Source organism: Rhinopithecus roxellana, chromosome 2 (genome assembly GCF_007565055.1).
Source record: "Rhinopithecus roxellana isolate Shanxi Qingling chromosome 2, ASM756505v1, whole genome shotgun sequence".
In the NCBI taxonomy this organism is placed as follows: Eukaryota; Metazoa; Chordata; class Mammalia; order Primates; family Cercopithecidae; genus Rhinopithecus; species Rhinopithecus roxellana.
Genome location: NC_044550.1, coordinates 87,363,973 through 87,387,666, shown reverse-complemented (window position 1 = coordinate 87,387,666; position 23,694 = coordinate 87,363,973). Strand labels below are relative to the sequence as shown.

Here is a 23,694-nt window from a genome sequence, read left to right as displayed (position 1 = left end):
ACCAGGAGGCACAATAAATGAAAACAAGGAGAAATAATAGTAAGTGGAATAGGAACTCGTAAGTGATTCACAATCCCAGAAAGGAGCACAGTCATAATATTTCCACAAGAGTAACTAAAAACAAGAGAATAGTATCTTACCAAATGCTCTCATATCTGGCACTGACAAATGGCTGATTTTGTGGACAACTGGGGGAGACCCTGAACTTACCTTCCCTGGAGAAGTAGAATTGAATGCTTGTTGATACATGAGCTCTGCTTAACAACTCCACCAGTACGATATGGGAAAAGGAGCATCCTGACTACTCAAAATACCCGTAGGTTGCTCCAACTATTATTCAGTTTATTGTGTTTAGATTATAATAGCATGAATAATTGAATAATTACTCTAATGAAACTCCGTACCTCTCAACAATGATGACAAAGAACTGATACCATCACCCAGGAAAGACTTTTAATTACAATGGAATTTGATGTATTTAAAGTTTAGTTCTAGAAGAAGTGATTGAGGGCTAGGGTAAGTTATGCTGAGATGTTACAGGACTGTTGGCCCTTATTGTTCTCTAATGGTCCAGTTCTGTGAATAAAAAAGGATATTGGCATTGCTATGATGCAGTTAGTTAGGATTGAAGAGAGAAATAAACAATACAATACACTATGACCCTTGGCATCAGGCTCTGTGAAAATCTGTACTGTAATATGTGAACATGGTTATGTCCACAGACCAGATAGAATCCACAATTTACTGAATAAAGGCCTCTCAATACCACCCCAGTTGCTCTGAGTGTATGCGCTATATAAAACATGGTTTCTGTTAGGAATGGATGGAGACTAATACCATCATTTTACTGATGGCTAGTGTGCCATATATCCTTTTTATTTATCTGCAACAGCACTACAGGTAATACAGTATGTGTAGGTCTATAGGTAGAATTTTAAGTACATAATGATGATCTCCAGGATGAGAGAAACATTTGAGAGGCAAATTCAAAAGCCCAAGTGATATAAAAACTTTTATAACAGGTTTTCTAGAAAAATAATTGTAAGTTTACCCCTAAAACATTTGAAATGCCTTCACCAACATGTGCTTTTAAAAAAGTTTAAATAACTCCTGATGCTGGAGTTAAAAGAGTGAGTTAGAAAAAAAATCAAAGAACCGTGAAAGGATATGGTTACAGTTAGCATGCTTTATAGAGCAAATTCCTTCTACACACTAAATTGTTCAAATGCTGGCTGTTAAGGGGCTTAGGAGCTTTATTATTTAATATAAAATAGTCCATAAAATTAAAAAAGAAAAATTATAAAGAGTTCCTGATAAGTATGCATCAAAGAGATGTCAAATGAGGTCAGAAGGTGGATTGGTAAGGAAAAGGTTAGTAGCAAGCCTTCAGTAGACTACATCCCCATTATGGTGAATGTGCAGGAAAAAAAAAAGGAGATAAAATCTTCTGGTAAACATGCTAGTGGAAGACTTCCTGGCAAACACTTTAGCAGCAAGTGTCCTTATCTTTAGAATGTTGTTAGGAGGATATACCTAGTCTGTCTAGAATTAATCATCATAAACAAACATCAAGTATATGAATTTCATGACTCCCTGGAAAATGTAATGCAAGCCATGCAACTGTTATAATATAAAAGGAAAATGTTTCATGACCAAGTAAGCTTCTGTCTGGTAAATTATAAGATCATGTACTTCAGTTAGAGGTCTGATGGGTAAAAGTGAGTCCACTGTACACCCGAATGCATCAAGAAAGGAATACTGTTGGCAGTTCTGAACCTCTGCTTCTGTGTGCTTTGTTATTATTGGTATCATGGAAATTATTACTAAAGATTGATACCGGGTCATTTTTAAAGTGAAGAGATTAAGAGGATTGTAGGAGTTTCAGAAAGAGAGGATAGATAAAATGAGGGTAAAGTTATAATTTAAAAGACAATAACTAAAAATGTTCCCCGATCTAAGAAAAACAAAATCCTTCAGATTTAAAAATCTACAGAGGGTTGACATGGACTGACTAAAATAAATCTATCTAATCAAAGCTTAGCCTATCATGTAAAAAGATTTTCCTAAAAGCTACTGAGAGAAAAGGCAGATTGCCTACACACAACAAAAGACCTAGACTGATATCATACATTTCATCCGAAACAAGAAGGAAAATAACTTTAAATTTAAAATACTATGCTCAGTTAAACAGTCATTTAAGAGAGAAACAGACATTTCCAGATGTGCATGAACTCATAAAATTTACCCCAGTACATAGTGCCCTACTGAACAAAACAACTTCTAAGCTGGAGAAATAAGTCAAGAGAAAGAAGTAAAAGGCATCCAAATTGGAAAGGAAGAAGTTAAATTGTCCCTGTTTGTAGATGACATCTGTAATATAGAAAACCCTAAAGACGCCACCAAAAAGTGTTAAAACTAACAACTTTACTGAATTTGCAGGATACACAATTGACATACAAGTATCAATAGTATTTCTATACACTAACAAGCAGTGATCTAAAAAAGAAATCAATAAAACATCCCATTAATTCTAGCTATCAAAATATAAAAATAAAATAAAATATGTAGAAATATATTCGGTCAAGGAGGTGGAAGACTTGTACATTGAAAATGATAAAACATTGATGAAAGAAATTGAAGAAGACACAAATAAATGGAAAAAAATATTCTGTGTTCAGGAATTAGATGAATTAATATTGTTAAAATGTCCATACCAGCCAAAACTATTTACAGGTTCAATACAATCCTTATCAAAATTCCAATGACATTTTTCACAGAAATAGAAAAGTGAATTCTAAATGGAACTGCAAAAGACCCTGAATAACCAAAGCAATCTTGAGCAAAATACACCACAAAACTATCAATCAAAACATCATGGTACTACATAAAAACAGACACAGACACCAAAGGGAAACAACAGATATCCCAGAAATAAACCCATACATTATGGCAAATTGACTCCTTACAGCAATGCCAAGGTCACACATGATAAAGGACAGTCTCTTCAATAAATGGTGTTGGGAAAACTGGGTATCTACATGCAGAAGAATAAAATTAAACCCCTATTTCATATCATATTAAAAAAACGGAAAATTCATTCAAAACTTAAATGTAAGAACTGAAACTGTAAAACTACTAGAAAAAAACATAGGAGAAAAACTCTAGTACAGTGAATTGGGAAATAATTTTGTGGTTATTACCTCCAAAACACAAGGAACAAAAGCAAAAACAGACAAATGGGAGTATATCAAACGAAAAATCTCTGCACAGCAAAATAAAACATCAACAGGGCTAGGAAAAGGTTAGTAGCACGTCTACCGTAAATTATTCCCTTTATGGCGAATGTGCAGGAAAAAAAGGAGATCAAATAAGATCAAAGGAGACATCTGCAGAAATAGAAAACATATTTACAATATATCTGATAAGTGATTAAGATCCAAAATATAAGAAACTCAATAGAAAGAAAAAAAAAAACCCAATTTAAAAAAGGGTCCGAATAGACATTTCTCAAAAGAAAATATACAAATGGCCAAAGGTATGCAACAAGTGCTCAACATCACTAATCAGAGAAATACAAACTAAAACGTCAATCAGATATCATCTCATGTCTGTTAGAATAGTTATTATCACAAAGATGAAATATAACAAGTGCTGGTGAAGATGTGGAAGAAAGAGAACCTTTGTTCACTGTTGGTGGGAATATAAATTAATACAGTCATTGTGTATAGCAGTCTCGTTACAATGTGTAATGGCAAAGTTCTTTTTGTTTTGTGTTTTCTTCAGGATCTCCTAGGCTCCTGTATCTGAAAGTCTATATCTCTTGCTTGACTTGAAAAAGTTTCGGCCAAGAATGGTGGCTCATGCCTGTAATCCCAGCACTTTGGGAGGCTGAGGATGGCAGATCACCTGAGGTCAGGAGTTTGAGACCAGCTGGCCAACATAGTGAAACCCCATCTCTACTAAAAATACAAAAATTAGCCAGGTGTGGTGGTAAATGCCTGTAGTCCCGGTTACTAGGGAGGCTGAGGCAGGAGAATCACTTGCACCAGGGAGACAGAGGTTGCAGTGAGCCAATACTGTACCACTGAACTCCAGACTGAGTGACAGAGCAAGACTCTGTCTCAAAAAAAGACGGTTGGGGGGGGGACTTCATCTATTATTTCATTAAATACATTTCTAAACCTTTTGTTCTCACTTCACCTTCTGGGACATTGGTAATTTGAACATTTTGTTGCATTTTTGATGTGTCCTCTATATCAAAGAGGCTTTGCTTATTCTCTTTTTATTATTTTTTCTTTATTTTTGTCTGTCTGTGTTACTTCAAAAGATCTGTCTTCAAGATCTGATTTTCTGTCTTCTCCTTGATCTAGTCGATTGTTGAAACATTCAAATATATTTTATATTTCATTCCATAAATTCTTTATTTCCAGAATTTCTCTTTGATAAATTGTTCATTTCTGTCCTGAATTGTTTTCCTCATTGGTTTTTGTTTTTGTTTTCAAAATTCTCTTATATCTCACTAAGCTTCTTTAGTATCAACATTTTGAATTTTTTCTTTTTTAGGATTTCATGAATTTCTTTTTGATTGGGATCTGTTGCCAAGAAATTGTTGTGTTTCTTTGGAGGTGTCATATTGTCTTCCTTTTTCGTGTTTCTTGTGTCCTTACATTGATATTGACGCATCTAGTATAAACGTTGCTTCTTCCAATTTTTTGAATTTGCTTTTGGAAGGAGGGACATTTTTCTGAAGATGTTCCTATGGTGTTGGTTGAGCAGGGCACTTTGGATAGTGTCATCTTTGACTATAAACGGCGTCAGTTGTGTCTGTGTGTGTTTTTTTTTTTTTTTTTGGTGGCTTACAGTGCAGTTGTTAGTGGAGGCTGTGGTGAAGTTTTATTGGGGACTGAGAGGCTGGATGGGCCTGTCTTCAGTCCTCAGTGATGGTAGTAGTGGACTGAAGGTGCCTGTTCTTGTGCCCTGGGGTGGTATATGCTGGCACCAGTGTTAGCATGTCCAAGCAGGCTAAGTCTTGAACCTTCTGATGGCTTGCGCAGGTACTGGGAACATTAGCAGTGGCCACATCAAAGGAAACCACCAACAGAGTGAAGAGACAAACTACAGAATGGGAAAAAATATTACAAACACTGTCTCTGATAAGTGGTAAATATCCAAAATATATAAGAAACTTCATAACAAGAAAACAAACAACCCAATTTAAAATATGGGCACAGGACCTGAATAGATATTTTTCAAAACAAGGTGTAGAAATAGCCAAATATATGCAAATACCACTAGCTGTGGTATGCAGGGACCAAGCTGCTGGTGGAAGGCTCAGGTGCAGATGGCAGCAGCTGCAATGTAACAATGTTACTGGGAAGGGTGGGTTTGCTTTCTTTAGGATCAACCTTAGGTAGGCAGTGGGAGAGGGTGGGACATGGGCTTCGCTTGCACCTTAGCCCACAGGATTCTGCAGCTCTGGCAGTTGCAGGCAGTGAAATTGGTCCTCAGGATGCATGAAAATTCAAGGTCACCTCTCTTCATGGAGGACTGGGTTTGCTGCCTGTGGCTGTCCCCTCAGCCTTTGTTGCAGAGTCGGATGCAGTCCACTGTGGTGGGCTTTTAAAATAGTGTCACGCTACTGCTGTTTAGGATTTGGGGTTTGTGAAATCCAATGTGAGCTCTAGCTCTGGAGCAATGCCTTCAGGCAGTTTCTGGGAAGCTCTCTATGTTAGACTCAAGGCCCCATGATTGTCCAAGGTCAAGGAGCTCTCCTGTGGCTAGGATTGTAGAAGTCCAAGGCAAGGCAAGAATGTAGACCTCTGTGAGTCTCTCACTCACCCTTTCCCTGTACTGGGGAGCCTCTCCTGGCTGCCAGAGAGTCCTGGCCTATGAGGCTGCCTGGCTTCCCTCTTCTTCCTTTCTTTGGGGTTTCCTGACACCTCTCTGTTGAATTCCAGTGTTCTTTCTTGGATGATCTATTTGAAGTGTGACTATCGACTCACTATTTTGGTTCTTCTTAGTGGAGGAGGCAAGTAGAAAATACTCCTACACAGTCATCTTGAAGCCCTTTCCAGGTCCTTTTTTCTTAAACTTTTTAAAAATTGCTGATGTGTGTGTCTTTTGATAGAGGGATTCTACTTATAGTTACTACACAAAATCACTCAGACATAAATACTGGGAGATAGACACAAAGCTGTTTATTGAAGCTTTGTTTAAAATAATGAAAAATGTTTGAACAAGGTAAAGATTCTTAATTAAATAAAATAATACATGCATATGAGAGAATAGAGTACATATTTACACGACTAGTTGTAAGAACACTGTGAGTACTACATATAGTTTATCATTTATGTAAATTTTAAAATGCTAATATTAATATATATTTTTTCTTTCAAATATTTTAATTTTTTTAAAATACAAGCAAAATAATCATAGATAACTCTACATGTGATTGCAGAGGACCAAGATAAATGATTGCAGGTGATCACAGCCTCAGATATACCTGAGACAATGTATATATTTTCAATTGCTTATTGAAAAAAATAAGCAAAGTTTAAATTAAATATAACAAAAATTTAAACTGATTTGATTCTCATTGTTTAAATATGGGTAATTCTTATCTTTACGATTTTTCTTATTTCACTCTCACCTCTTCCTAGCTCTCTTTTTTTCTCTTTCATACACACAGGTACTTACACAGAATGTTTAAAAGTATAATAAAAAGGTAGATCAATCATCAAAAGAAAGGAGTTTGCCTAAGTAGAGAAATAACCTGGGAACATTATTAGGTAGCAGGAAAAATGTGAATTTAAGACCCATATCCCACATATGGTGAGAGAAAATAAACAGAGACTGCTTGAAATAGACACAGTTTAATATCTATTTCACAGTTTGATATCTAACTTGAACAGCTTTTTGGAGAGTTCTGATTAAGTACAGGCCAGGCAAAGGAAAGAATGGAATACATAAAGCTTAGGGATGTGAAGCTTTATACTGACATAGGCATTCTAGAGGAAAACATACAGATAGACGGGAACTAGAGAAGAAGTGGGCCACAAACGTGGAAAAAGAGTTGTGATTTGGACTGTAATCAAAGGTGGCAACTCATGAATATTTGCCAGGATAGGACATCCTAACAAGACAGGATATTCTGCATGTCCCCAAGCCTCCTGGAGAACAGGAGTAATGTGGCCTATGTGGAAGGAGTTAGACTTTAGCCCGAATTTTGTATAAATCTAAAAGAACCAGACTAGGTGAGTAGGGAGGCAACAGGCTACGCTTCCTTCCAGAACCATTTGGCACATAGCAAACAGGAATTGTTCTCGATGTATGAAATGAAGAGGAATGTGGGGGAGGGTGTAGGTCATTTTATGAGGTGGAGAAGAATGAGCCTGGGATATATACAAGAATGAGAGTGTTTTTAAATGCATAAACACACAAATAAATAAACGGAACAATCTGTTGAGACTAAGATTTTTTCTGCGTGGGCCATCTGGTTCATATCAATTAGCACACTCTTATTTTATTTGATCTTTAACTAGGCATTCTCTCAAAGAGCTCCTAATGTAACCTTAATGTGAAACTGTTCCATATACACATTAAACAGATACCCTGCAAGACTTCAAAAAGGGCAAAAACATAGTATGCCTTAGTTGCAAATAGAATACCAATCGATGTTGTACTATGTGTATATATACATCTATATAATATACAAATATATACACCCATGAACATATATGTTCACCTACACCACTCTAATCTAACTTGTTATTCTGTAGGTAGAATACACACCAAAGCAGGCAAATAAATGTATTCTAATTATATGTTAAAAAAATACTCACTGACTTCTCCCTAAAATTTAAGAGGTTAACATACTTTAGGTCAAATTTCAATGACATTTTCTATAGCACAGGTAAAATGATCTGTCTTGGTTAATTTTTGATGCTCTTTACATAAAGTAATTAAATTACACCTAACAAATGTGTGTGTGTGTGTGTGTGTGTGTGTGTGTGTGTGTTTCTGTGACAGGGTCTTGCTCCACCTCCCAGCCTCAAATGATCCTCATCCCTCAGCCTCCTGAGTGACTGGGACCACAGGTGTGCACCACCACACTCAGCTAACTTCTGAAATTTTTTGTAAAGATGGGGGTCTCCCTATGTTGCCCCGGATGGTCTCAAACTCCTACGCTCAAGCTCTCCTCCAGCCTCCCAAAGTGTAGCAAATATGTTTTTAATGAAATCCTTCATTAACAATTCTTCCATATCTTTTGGGGCTTGTCTCAGTTTTGATTAATTGTCTTATACAGTACATACAAACCTTCCCTTTCCCTTTGATTAAAAAAAATGAAGTTTCCCTTTAATTAAAAAAAAATCAGTGGCTTCAGAAGGCCTTGTAAAGACCCTAAATATTCTAGTAATGGGACAAAGTTTTGCAGTATTTTCAAGCTACTCATTCCTCTTCTCTTCTAGAAGTTATGATACCCTCTTCCCATGTCTCCTCTATCAAAATGTATCTGTAGTTGAAACTTCCTAATTTAGTAGTTTAATTTTACTTTAGTGTCTATTCAGCATTATACTTGTAAAGTGTTTAACAACTGTTTCTTCAATAAATAGATAAATATTGTGGCTATAATATAAAATATATTGCTTTAAGGAGAATTAAACAGGATTCTATCAGTTAGAATGTAACCTCATTCATTTTAAGTATGAGTTCAGAAAGTAACACATTATCGTTTATACTAAATGGTGTTAATTGGATAGTTTGATTAATTGGGAATACCATTAAGTTTAGTAGTTAGATTATCAAACTTCAAAGAATTAGAATACAATAAAGTATATTAACACCTCAATTCTGTTTAATATAACAAAATATTCCCACTATGTTTTAGAAAAAAATCAGAATCATGGAGTTTTTAGGCTAATTATTATGGGCATTAATTATTTTTATTAGTGTCATACATGCATTAATTAATGAGATTAAGCTCCATTTTTACTGCATGGTTAACATATCCAGGAAATTTTTCTTATTTTTATTCTTTCTTTCAAAAATTCAGAAATATTCTCATTTATTTTTATTTTTCTAACATGTAAGATATGACCCTTGAATATGTGGAGTCTGAATTTCTAGATTATTATATTGCATTACCCACATTGCATTACTAACATTTAATTGTAGACTCTAAGTAAATATTTCAATGGCTCCTTTACTCAACCAAGAATATCTTCATATGTATTTTCTAGTTCCTTCTACTGTACCCATCCTTAAGTTATTTTATATTCTGAATTGATATCAATGATCATGCATACTAAAATGCCTTATGAGTAGAGGTAATATGTATCTGTTGTCAAAATGTCAGTGTGTTTTATAGCCTAACACTCATTATTTTAATAAATAAATTTTAGAAAAAAAAGAAGTATCATTAGTAGCAGATTTGGTGCTAGAAATTATAGTAGCAGTAAGAGGTAAAACTAGATAATAACCATACTAGGAACTCTGTTGTACACTTTACATATGATAATATATTAAATTCTCACAATCATGTGATCAGGTAGTCATCATTACATATCTTTTATAAGTGAGAAAACTGAGGCTCACAGATCTTAAATAATTTGCCAAGGTTTATAAAACTAGTGAAGACTTTAGCCTAGGCTGTTTCTAAGTCCTTGCTTTAATCACTATAAAAGACTCACACATTGTAATCCATTATTTTTATATTACATTAATCATATATTATTATCAATAATTGTTTATATTATTCCCTTTTTAAAAATAGGATAACTGAAGATAAGAAATATTCTTTGACAAAGTTTGCAAGGAGGTTTAAATGGCAAACCCCAAACTGTAGCTCGGATACTATCACTTCCAATCCAAGTCTTTCTACTGCCTTCTCCTGCCTCCTTACATGTTTACGTGTAATATTGGCTTTGGGCTTAGCTTAGATCCGTGGTTCATTTTGCAATGGTGCATGTTTCACAAATATTTCTTAGAAAAATTTACATAAATATTTGGATATTTAAATTAATTCATCTAAAAATTTGAAAGCTTCTAAGATGCCAGTGGACAGAGTGGAGCCTAGTTATTTTTGAAAGAAAGAGCTTTTGAGCCTACAAATGAATGAACCAGAAAACTGCAGCTGTGTTTAGAAAGAGGTTTTATAATGGTCCAAGGCAGAATTTATTAGGTATTCCCTCTTAATGAGTTCCATATAATATTCTCTCAGTTAATAAATTAAAGAGCATCTTTGTAGCTGACGAGCCTGCAGATTCTAACTGAGACTTACAAAAAATGCTGGAGATTGTTACTAAAGCAATCAGATATGATGCTGCCATTGTATGCCAAATTCATGTACCTTAGAACATTAATGTCCAGGAGTTGTACAATTTGAGGTTGTAGTCTTCAAATAGAAACAGATAAGTATTTACTATTGTTAAACGCCATTTTCCTTCTGCCACATTTCCATCTCTAACACTTAAAACAACATCCCATGGGAATATCCAATAAACTGAGTTGAGCTTTTCAAGGACTAAAATCTTTTGCTTCTTTATCTTGTTTACCATTTCACAAAAAGGGGTTTCTGTTACGTGTCATCAGTGGGATAGGGTGAGGCAATGCTAATTGACTAATAAAATCTCTATTCAGTGAGGTAATTGTTAAAGGACCTGTAGTTTGAATGCAATTCTTGCTAACCCATGGGGGTTCTACCCTCCTTTTGGCCACATCACTGTCAATGATATTAATTGAACTGCAATTGCTGCAGGCTGCAAATTGGGATTTACTGAAAATTGTTTCAAGTTATAGGATTAAGATCAGATGTGGGTTTTAGTTAAGAAACAAACATTAGCTAAAGTGCATTACCTCATCAGCTAAGGAAAACTTGCTTTGCTGCTCTTTTTTTTCTCAACAATGTTAACTAGGAAATAAAATTCAAATAACACTTTAAGATTTTTCATTTGCAATGTTTCTGCATTTCACAGTCCATATTTTTATTTACTTATAGTAAATTTCTAGCTTCAAAATCCTATGATGGATTGTAAAATTGCCTTTAGACATATTACAATATTTTTATTCTTTTTTAAAACAGGTTTTGTTCTTTTAGACAAACAGCTTCGTTTCTTCTTATGTTTTTAAAATAATATGTATTATATTCTGATTTGCATTATAGCGATTTGTATATTTAGTGTATCTTTCTTCTCACATGATTGACTATATATCATTTAAAAGCAGAAGCTAGGTTCTATTCATCTTTTCAGTTTTTAGCTAACACACACCTTTAACATATGAAGTAGCCAATAAATATTAACTAATTTACAACTTTCTTGTTTTGTATTCTCTTAGACGATTTAGAAATAACTGCTTTGGGTATGAGTTGAGACATTTGGAGTGACATTTTTAGAATACAGAAAATCCAACGAATAGAATTCATAAACTTTCTCATTGTTCTTGTTAATTAAGGATGTATTAAAATGATGTAAATGCATATATATTACATATCTGTATGCATACGTAGAAAGAATGCAAAGTGTATCAATGTATAAAAGATCAAGTTTATGCATATAAGGTACATACACAGAGTATAACCCATTTTAATTATGGCATCTATATTTTCCATTAATGTTAATCACATGAAAGTCTTCAAGCATTACTCCAGTGATGTGGCTGATGCTTTGAAAGAACTTGACCCTAACCTCTTAAATGGCTAAGATTAGCTTCACTAAAAATTGGGAGTGAATGCTAAATTATTAATGTATTGCACAAACATATGGAATTATTTAAAAAATAATTTGAATAAATCTGCTATTCTAAAGCAAGGTAATAATAGTCTATCGAGTAAGCATTGAGTAAAGGCTATAAAGTACTTCAAACTATTTCTCATTTTAGGCTTTATATTTTAAAATTTTATACTTATTTGTAGAAATGGAAACTTTCAGTAGTATAAATAATAACTGAGGTGCTTTTAAAGAAGCTTAATTTGAAGACTGCATATGTAATGGAAAATATTTTCACTTCATTTTTCACTAGAGATGAAACCATAAGATTAAAAAAAATTACATATTTTCACTCATATGTTGGAGCCAAAATGGTGGATGTCATGAAGATAGAGAGTAGATTGCTAGTTACCAGAAGCCAGGAAGGGTAGCAGGGAGGAGTGGGTGCAGAGAGGTTAATTAATGAGAACAAACATACAGTTAGAAGAAATAAGACCTGGTATTCAATAGATCGATAGGGTGTCTAGAGTTAACATTAATCTATTTTACATTTCAAAATAGCTGAAAGAGAACAATTCTAATGTTCTTAGCATAAAGAAAAGATAAATATTTAAGGTGATGAATATCCTAATTATCCTGAATTGATTTTATGAAAATGTATCAAATTATCACGTGTCCTTAAAATATGTACATCTATTATATGTCAATAAAAAGTAAAAATACCTAATGTTGAATAAATACATATTAGTTAAAATAATTATCTGAAGACCCTTAACAGCCAAGCCTGATCCACTTGAAAGAAATCGTGAAATGTAAAATTAACCACTTACTTCAAAGATAAGGAACTGGCTCAACTTAGTACTCCAATCACTACTACTAAATGTGATATAAAACAGTCAAAATCAGTTTGAGTAGAGTTTAGGATATGAGAAGAGTAGTAGTGTCAGAAACATCTGCAAAGGTAAGCTAAACATTTAATAGGGATAATTTCATACGAGAGAGGATATTTTACTTAGTTCGTGTGACAAAAGACACTAAAGACGTTTGAGCAGAATGCCACGATCACAGTTCTATTTTACAGAAATTAACATCAGATAATTAAATATGATCCTGTAATGAATCCTGAACAACAGCCAAAAACAGTGGAACAATTGGGAAATTCGAATTAATTCTCTAGATTCTAGCATTTTATCAATGTTAACTTCCTGATATTGATATCTTGTTCTACAATGGTTATGAAAGAAAATGCCCCTATATTTTGGGGAACACTAATACGTGTAGAGGTAAAGAAACATCATATCTGCAATTTTAAACATTTCAGAATAAAATATCTCATGCACACAGAGTAGAGGGAGAAAATAAAGCAAGTATGAGAAAGTATTTACATTTGGGAAATTTAGGTGAAGAGTACACAGAAATTCTTCACAAGATTTTTTTTTCCAATATTTTTGAAAGTCTGAGACAATGTCAAAAAAGATTTTTAAAAAAAGAAGAGTAACGTATTCACAACTTTAGACTAAGAGATTACTACTCTGAGAATTTGGGCGTATCATGGTGAAATGCTACATTAGCAGCTTTTTAGAGAGAAAATGACAGAGTTTATCAGAATTTAATAGTTATTTATCTTTCAATTTAGCAACTCCTCTTTCGGCATCAGCCTCATGGAAATATATGTATTTGTGCACAAAGATATTTATTGCGACTCTGTTTTGTGTTTGGAGGAAAAACGAACTAAGTTTTTACTTAAAAAGAAATTAAATTAAGACACATTCATCCTATTGAATAATAGCAGACGCTTGATTTATGAATACCTAATATGTCCCAAGTAAGGACCTGGAAAAAAACTCTAGGACATGTTAAATTTAAAAAATTGCAAAACCCTACATAAAGTAAAATCCCATTTAGGTAATATGTTATTATGGTACATTATCTTTTATATTTAAAAATTAGATAGATGTTGAAAATGCCTAGAATGAGTTCTGAATAGACACAAAACAACGATGACTTCTGGGTAAGAGACAGAATAGTTTGAAGGAAAAAGGCTATGGACGGCAACTTTACGTACTGACTGTAAATACATGTTTGTTTTATAATACTCAACATATTCAGGTATTACCTATGCAGCTAAAAAGTAAAAATTACAAAGTTAGTTTAAAAATAGAGTTGTACTAGAGTGAGACTGTAGACTGCTGAAAGAGTCTGATTACATAGAATGAGAAACTGAATTAGGATGGTGTCAGCCAGAATGGAGAGGAGGTGAAAGGTATAAGAGGGAGAATTTATAGGACTTGATACTTAAGGGGACAGACCGTGTGAGAAAGGAAGATGAATTTAACAAGGGCAACTGGAATAGCAATGGCTTTAACAGAAATAAAAAATGAGAGAGCCTACTGATTTTTGAAAAGATGATAATTTTGACTTTAAAGACATTGAATTTGAGGTATCAGCAGATGCTCCAGGTAGATATTCTGCAAATCTCCCAGAAATATATAATACTGAAAGTACACAGATCAGAACTACTCTGGAGTTCCATGACTAAATCTTTCAGAAGAATTATAAAACAACTGTCAGCAGACACTCATTGTATTTCTTTGTCATGATCTTTTTCTAGTGCTCCATTTGTAGTTACACATACACACTTAATCCTGGGATAGCTATTCATATATACTTGGGTATTAAAATTGGTCTTAAGAGGCTACAATATTATATTACAGAAAAGTAATTCATTTATACCATTTTCCACAAATAAATTTCCATATAATGAGATCTGTCTTCAATATGGTACATCTTCCACTTAAAACCCTATATCTAGATCACATTCCCTAATATGAATGAAACTTGCCAAAATAAAGGAAACAGATTATAAGCAAATATAATTACAGGTAAATATTTTAAGTGATTTAAATCATACTCATTTATTTTTCTTACCACAGTTCCATTAAAATGCTCTTGCCCTGGGTCTTAGAAGATATTAAGTCCATCAACAGGGTTACCTGTAGCACTGTAAAATTATTCGGATGTCACCTTTACAACTAGAGGGTGCTGAAGGACTACAAAGGATTCGATTATATCCCATTAAAAATAATGTCATCAGTGAGAATCTTTTAAAAATTCAAAGCTTCAATAAATTGAATAGCACTGAATTACATATGGCAATTTGCATAAATAATACTTTATTATTGAATTTGCCACACAAACTCATAGCTGCAACAAAACTCTTCAGATAATGTAAATGTACTTCTTTAGTCTTATGTTTATCTATGTGAATTAACGGTAGTTCTGTTTCAGATATAGCAGAAAGACAAAGGTGCACTGGATGTGATATTAAGAAATGGTGGTCTCATAAAATGAGACTTAGTGCTTACTTTTGGGTTGGAACAAGTTCAAAGTAAGTAAATCTCAGTTGCCTAGACTTTTAACAAGAAAGAAAATACAAGTAGAAGTGAAGTCTAATACAAACAAAGTTATTATTTACTTAATCTCTAAATATTTTGTGACTAATCCCAAAATATTCAAATAAAAAAATAAATTCAGAAAACATTTTTAATTTTACTTAAAATATGCAAACATTTTAATAAAATAAAAAAGTTAAAATCTTATAATAATTATGGATTTCTTTTTCAACTTATTACTTCCCTTGGTTTCTCAAAAATGATGTAAAATCATGTATCTATTACTGCATTCCAATTTAAAATATGTACGACTCATTTTAAGGCACAATGTTTTATGTAATACGTACCAACAAATGAAATCCATGAAAATACATTTAGGTTTTCAGGTGGATTAAATAGAATTTTGTTTATGCTAAATATTTCATCAATAAGGTATCTTTAATTTTTTATTTTGTCAGAATTCATTATACAGTTACATAAATATAGGTTTCCCTTTGTTTAAAAATGCTTACTGTGTATTACTATCTGATATTTTGACAACACAAGCACACTTTAAAATGAGCTGATTTTACAAATTAATATTTTGTGAACTTTATTTCTCCGTAGAGCCCGCATAATTATAATTGATACATTTCTACTTACAAAGTTTAAACAATATGTAATACAACCTTTTAAAATCTGTTATAATACCATCTAAAATTTTACAAGAATAAGATGGCTTTCTTTGAAAGTTACAAGGAAGGAAATTTGAAATACTACATAGGGTAGAATGGTAAACATAGCAGGATTTAGCGTGCATATTATTTTATTATCAGAATTATCTGTAGTATTCGCAGTTTACACTAACTGAAGAGAATTGTTTGGGTTATATTATGTAGTATGCTTGTCCTTCATTTATTACTAAGCAATATGTTCACTATACATATATACATCATTATTAGAGCACAGACATTACATGATCATGCTGCCATTCAAAATTAAGGTGCCACATTTTTATTACAATCAAATGGCATCCAAAATGCAATGTTGCTATGAAAATTCAAAAGTTCTCACAGATTGGCATTTATGAATGGAGTAGGTCACAATTAAATTGAATTTTTATTTTGTACAAATGGAAAAGATTTATCATAAATATATAGACCAATATATAACATTGAAGAACAAGAAGCAGAAAGGAAACAATGCTCTTGCATAAAGATCAATTCGCTTTGCTGCTGTTGGAATAACAGGTTTTGCAGGGGGAGGCTTCTTGTTGTTCTTAGCCTGAGATTTCCCAAGTCCATTGTTAACTTCAATGGGTTTTCCATAGCAGTCATAATTGGATAATTCAAAATCTCTTGGTAAGCTTCCAACAATGCTGAAGTCATTAGATCTCAAATCAGACTTAGAAGTACAAACTTTTTTGCATCTGGTCTCACCAACCTAAGAATAAATATTGAAGACAATGTATTTAGAATCTTTCTACTTATGAAACACATCTCTTCAAAGGATATTTTTTAAATTGCTAGTTTCCACAAGAGGTATTTGCTTATGTCACAAAGAACTAACAGAGAGAATGGTTATCTGATTAAACAATCAGATAGCCTGAGCATTTAGGGCTCTAAAATGTTGCCTAAATAATAAAGCTTATGTTATGGAATGAACTTTTGATTGGTTATTTTATGCTAAGGAATCAAAGCTCAGATTGATTTTAGGTGCTACCAGGCTTGTGAAAGTTATCAGTTGTAAGACTAATAAATAAAAATCCATCCTTGCTCCAGTATTTAACCATGACAGAGACAATATTCTACAATGTATGGATTATAAAAATGCTCTGGTATTACTAGCTTTTGACTTTCCTATAGATCTTGTTTCCAAGTAGAGTGGCTTATAAATGTTAAGGAATTTATCCCTCCAATGAGACAGACTCCAAGTCACATTCGCAAACAAGAACTGAAAAATGGTCACAATTCCCATGAACCAAATATTTACTAGTGATAGACATTCCCAAATTGTTGGCTGAACTTAACCAAACATGCTCAGACAATACAGAGGAATGATGTGTTCTTCAGATAGACCATATGCTACAGAGATTATTATTTAGTCACTAATTTCTGAATTATGAAATTTGAATAAATTCCTTATAATATACAAAATAATTACAGTTACAACATGGGTTTGAACTGCAAGGGTCCACTTACACATGGGCTTTTTTTCAATAAATACAGTTGCCCTTTCGTATCTGCAGGTTCTGAATCTACATCCAAATGCAGATAAAAAATATAGTGTTCACAAAATCCGTGAATATAGAGGGTCAACTTTTTGTATCCACAAGTTCCACAGGGCAGACTGCGGGGACTTGAGTATGCATAGATTTTGATATCTGCAGGGGATACTGGAACCAATCCCCCGCAGATACAAAAGGACAATTATATTTTATGCTGAACTCTCTCTAGTAATCAAAATGCTCCTAGATTAGAAGAATAGGCTAACACCAATGTTTGAGAATAGCACTGACATATCACAAAAGTCCACAAAAAGGTAAGTTCTTGGCTAGATTGCTTCATTTTCTCACTGTTCTTACCACTGAGTTTTGCTATTCACATTTAGAATCTTCACTATTGACATTTACTCAATTTTTATTGAACATGAAAATCATTTAATTGTATATTATTAGTATATCACAGTTACTCTAGTTATTGCTTTTTAAATACAATTAATACTTTGACTATTTCTATAGACTATTTACATTTACTAAATTATAGCTGGGTTAAAAACACTATACCTCATATAATAAGTAAAACAAATATTTCCTCAACAGTACTTTAGGTACCAGGAGACTATCCTTTACCTGAATAAACATATATTTATATATATATATTTCCTAGACAAGAGCCAGATGGCAGTGTTCAAAGGTGGACAGCAAAATGCCCAAGATAAACTGACTGACAAAGCAAGTTAAATGTATTTCTACATCCTTCTGTGATTATACATTTAAGTTATTTCCATTTCTCCTCCAATTATGAGCATATATTGATGTTATATTTTTTAAGCTAGCATACAAATGTTGGCTTTGTTATTATATACTTTATGCCATATGTATATTTGCAAAATGCCAGTGGGTAAGAAACTTTTAAAAAGATATTTATGTAAATATGTTTGCAGAAAAATATACAAAAAATGTTGATGAGGAGGAATGGGGATTGAGGAACTAGAAGTTCACCTTTCTGCACATTTGATATTTGTAAAACACGATGTAAATCACCAATATATTGATTTATTTAGAAATTGTTCATTATAAAATAGCGCAAATGGAAACACAGTCCCATCCTGGTTCAATAGGACTTTAATTGAGGTAGTTTTTAATAGCATCATTTTTTATTCTAGACAGTTTCATTATCACACTACCTCATTTTTGTTACCAGTAATTTTCAGAAATGAGAGAAGTTTATATGGCGAAAGCAAATAAGACACATATTCATAAGGAACAATTGAGAAATTATTAATTGTAGGTTAATATAGCCAAATCCGCTTTTAAGAATACGTGTCAAGAAGTAGGCCACTGTGAAAAAAGAGGATTCTTGTCCCCACCCCCCACTCCACTTTTTTAATGTGCAGTTACAATTTACCAATTGTGAGAGCTCAACTGTGCATGAAAGAGCAGTGCCTACATCTGCATGGCATCAAGAAGTACAGACAGGCTTTAGTCCCTATCAATTTAGACTCTGTGTCTAGTAAAATGACAAAAAAAAAAAAAAAAAATGATGAAATGTGACTCCCAGTGTTGGCAGTGGGGCCTAGCGTGAGGTGTTTGGGTCACAGAGCCAGATCCCTCATGACTGGCTTGGTGTCCTCCCTGTGGTAATGAATGAGTTGTCTATTAGTTCAAGTGAAATCTGACTGTTAGAAAGGGCCTAGCACCTGCCTTCCCTCTCACTCCCCCTCTTGCCATCTGACATGCCGGCTCCCCTGCACCTTCCACCATAATTGTAAGCTTCCTGAGTCCCTCACTGGAAGTAGATTCTGATGCCATGCTTCTAGTACAGCTTGCAGAACCATGAACCAAATAAACCTATTTTCTTATAAATTATACAGCCTCAGGTATTTCCTTTATAGTAGCACAAAATGGACTATACACTAGTCGAAAGAGTGAAAGAGAGAAAAAGCAGCAACTAAAATCTAAACTGTTTAAATATGACTTCAGGGAATGCACACACACACATAAACATATACAAATACACATCTATTTTTTGCCCCATTTATCTAAATTGAATTTTTAAAAGACTACTTTCATCAATTTGTCCACCACCCAAACTCCAATAGTACGTGTACAGGCAGGCATGGGTGTGCACACACACACGGACTTGCACACTCACATCTGCCCTATTATTGTTCCAGACAGAACATCAGACAGAAGACCACATTTAATCTTCAGTTTTCCAATGCAGTTTGAGGAATGTGTGAGTCTCCGCATGTATCAGTGACCTTTTGTAAAGAGTAACTCACTATCTTGATCGGAATAGAAGTGGAGAACAGACTTTACATATCAAATCTTTGCATTACTCTAAGACTTTCGAGCAAGCTTTAAAATCAAGGACTCTGTGGGTATCACAGTTGCTCTTTCTCCCTTTAGAATTCCCCATTCCAAAGGCTTTAGGTGTACAAGCTACTTATCATAACAAGGGAGTACTCCAGACTCTTGCCTATAGACTTAATAGCTTAACACCAAGTATATGTAGAATATACTATAGAAATGCATTTGCTGTAAATCATATTTTTATATCATTTTAGGTGTGATTGTAGTATCTGTAAATAACTAAATAAATGGCCAAATTTATATAATATTATAACCTAGGCCACAAATAAATATTTCCAATTTTCTAATCTATTTTATTTATATAACCATATAAATTCTGCCAGCAATTTAAATAATATTAGGATTTGATCCATACAGTTTATTCAAACTATAGATATAGAATATTATGTTTATTCACAGAGATTACTTAAATATAGTAAACATGTCAGTAAGAGAATAATTTTTTCAGAGTTGAAGCCGTAACATTACAAAGCATTCCAAAAAAGCTGCACATTGGTTATATTAAGTTTCTAAAAATCTAATTCCTTAAAAAGTCTCTCGGAGACATATTTGAAGATTCTTGTATTCAAGAATAAGTAGAGGTGCACGTGTGGGGTGGACAGAACCTTACTACAGAAGTAATTTTTAATGATAATGACATAACTGAATAAAGAACAAGATTAGGTTCCCTAATAAGAAGTACTCAGAGCTTCTTAAATAGGTCATGGTTCATAAAGTAGTTGGCTAGTCTCCTTGCCCCATTCATCACAGATTTTACATGAAGAAATGTTTTTTTCAGTTAATACTCCCTACACCTTATTATCATATCAGATATATACATGAAAGTACAAAAGAATTTACAGTATAAATACTATTTTAAACAGTTATAACATCACATGAAAAGAGATGAAATAAACTGCTTATAAAGAAGGCATTAACCCTACTTAACACATATTCTTAAAAGAGAATTTGGCTTTATTAACCTACAATTAATAATTTCTCAATTGCTCCTTATTACGAATATGTGTCTCATCTACTTTCATCATATAAACTTCTGTCACTTCTGAAAATTACTGGTAACAAAAATGAGGTAGTGTGATAATGAAACTGTCAAGAATAAAAAACGATGCTATTAAAAACTTTCTAATGCTTCCAACTTTAGCCTCTAAGATTTTATTTGTGGTTCTTTCAAGTTTCATTCCACACAAATTTAAAAGCAAATAACTTTATGCAGTATTTCTTGACCAGAATACTTAGGCATGATTTCATGGTAATAATGGTATCCTCTACAGACAATAAAATATATTCAGAGGGAATAATTTGTATATATTTTGCTAAATTTAAGTCCATTAAATCATTATCATTAAAAATCTCCTTTAAATATAAACAGCAGCTTTTATTTTTTAATTTATATAAACTTGTAGACATAGGTACTATTTTCTTTGTCTTTTATTCATAAAACCTTTGTGTATGGCACATACTATGCATTAGAAATAGGGTGACATTAACAACAGTAGGTTCTTAACTGTTTTGTTGAATAAAAATAGTAATACGTGAATGAACAAACAAAAGTAACCAAGATATTGGAATGACTGAAAAAGCACCATTTTTACTGGGAAAAAAAAAAAATGCTCCAGATAATTATATAAGCATGGTAACATATTTTTGTATATAGGACACAAATTATAAAAAATCTTACAGTAAAAACTATAAATTATCATTTTTTTCTACTTTTTAAATCTTTCATTTCCTTAGGAAGCACAATATTTTATACATCAGCTTCAAACATTTCCTACAATCCAAATTATATTATGCTTCCATTAATTATTATTGTTATTTTGTTGAATAACAATATTGAAATTATTTGGCAAGTTTGCATTTAGAAAAGCAAAGTACATTAGAACAAATGCATTTTGAAACTAAAAGTTTAATTACATTTTTCACTCCAAAACCATTGAATTAAAAGGATAACAATTTATACATTTCTACTTTTATATCTTCTTTCATATGTCAATATGCAACAATCTTATGACTCATCAAGTTACACACTTCATATAAGTTATTTTTAGACTCATGTTATCATTTTGAAGCCTGTCTCAGGAAACAAATATTCCATAGGTACAAAGTTTAGTCTAGAAAGTGCATTTTTGTCCTGTAAAGAATAAGAGTACATTTATTTCTAAAGATTAAAATTTCTGGTCAATTCTTAACTCTCTATGCATCTCTTCTTGTCTTTTGAAGTAAAATGTCATAGCAGTTTCAGAATTCAAACAAGTGTGTTTCTATGAGCAGCTAAAAACATAGAGAATTAAAATATAAAAGTTCTTAAATGTGTTGAATTTTTATTTATTGGGTAATTATTTTAATTACTATTTTTAATTTTACTTCTCACTCATAGGTGGGAACTGAACAATGAGATCACTTGGACTCGGGAAGGGGAACATCACGCACAGGGGCCTATCATGGGGAGGGGGGAGGGGGGAGGAGGGAGGGCTTGCATTGGGGAGTTATACAAGATATAAATGATGAATTGATGGGTGCTGACGAGTTGATGGGTGCAGCACACCAACATGGCATAAGTATACATATGTAACAAACCTGCACGTTATGCACATGTACCCTAGAACTTAAAGTATAATAAAAAAATATATATATATAAAAAAAAAAAAAAAAAAAAAAAAAGATAAACTTAAAATAACATTACTGGGTTTACTACTTCATGGATCCTCTCATCCTTCCTACCCATGTTCATAAATAATCTGAATATATTCTACAATGCTCTAGAAAGCTGGCTCTAGTTAGCCTCCTTCCATCAGTACCCCTACCTGATGGAATATATTAAGGTATCAGGATCGTTGCACATTAGTATTCTGTTACTACATTTAATTTAATGTAGTAGCATAATTTAATTGAATTGCACATTAATATTCTGTTACTACATTTAATTTCTGTGCTTATTGAGGACCTATAATAAACCAGCCAATGGAGCAGATCATAGGGATTACTAGGAATCAAGCACCTGTTCTATAGAGCATCCTTGCTTTCTCTATCCAAGTCTCTTAACCAGAGGTCAAGTTAGAGGGGTTGGTGGGCTGGAAATGGGAGGAAGTGGTAAAAGATAGGGAGATGTAAATCGAGGAGTACATAGCAAGTGTCAAAAAATCAGTTAGAGAACACTTCCACATAACATAAGTCTCTCAGGTATTCTTCCTTCCATTTCTGACTTGGAGAAATAAGTGTATGCGTTAGAAGGGGAAGCTCAGTTTCTCACCAACAGTATGCTTCCAATACCATTTCTCTGTCGTGCCAAAGCCTGCCTTTAAGCAATCCCTTAGTTCTTCTAGATATTATGTTACTTCCTACATGGGTGGTAACAGAGAAAAAAATAAAATATTGGTAAAGGGAATAAAAATTACTCCAAATGTTTGTTTTCCTGGTGTAGGATTGCAGTAAGTCTGAAACGACCCAGTAGACAGAACAGCAACAACAATGAAAGTGTTAAGAGTAGCCCACTGACCAATCTATTTAATTATTAGAGTGTGGTAAGCAGGGTGCAGGTATGATGAGGATGCTGAGGGCCCTGAAAAGCATAGAGGACTTCTACATCCAGGAAGATAGAGTAGACATACCTTTCCTATTCCTCCTGCTAAGTTCAATAAAAAATCCTGGACATTACATTAAAACACACACATACACACACCCACAGAGAGAGAGAGAGAGAGAGAGAGACTGTGAAAGGGAGAGAAGAGGAAGCAGATCAACCCGGGGACTCAGGACCCAAGGAACCATGCAATGGTGAGTTCCTGCATTCCCTTTCAGTCTCATATAATCCCAGATTTGGGGCTAAAGAAGCCAGCAAGTGGAAATGCCAACAGGTGCAGACAAAAAAAGCCCCAACGGCCTGCTCTGTTTAGCCAAAGAACAAAGAAAGGGGCAGCCCAGCAACACAGAACATTTTTAGATATTAACCTCTCTATTCTTGGCAAATAGTACAGAAGAATATGTGCTCCCACCCCACCCCAAAAGACATGCCAGCAACATC

At 33.4% G+C, this 23,694-nt stretch overlaps 1 protein-coding gene across 3 annotated transcripts in view; it reads right to left on the bottom strand.

Annotated features, from left to right (window-relative positions):
* Positions 1 to 14,857: 14,857 nt before the first annotated feature.
* GLRB (glycine receptor beta) overlaps positions 14,858 to 23,694 on the bottom strand; it is a 96,292-nt gene continuing 87,455 nt past the window's right edge. For 2 of the 3 annotated variants that reach the window (XM_010358044.2, XM_010358043.2), the window contains one exon: positions 14,858 to 16,519. In XM_010358044.2, the coding sequence (XP_010356346.1) occupies positions 16,512 to 16,519 (8 nt within the window). In that variant the 3' untranslated portion in view covers positions 14,858 to 16,511. The remainder of the gene's footprint in view (positions 16,520 to 23,694) is intronic. The other variant, XM_010358042.2, reaches the window with a different exon arrangement.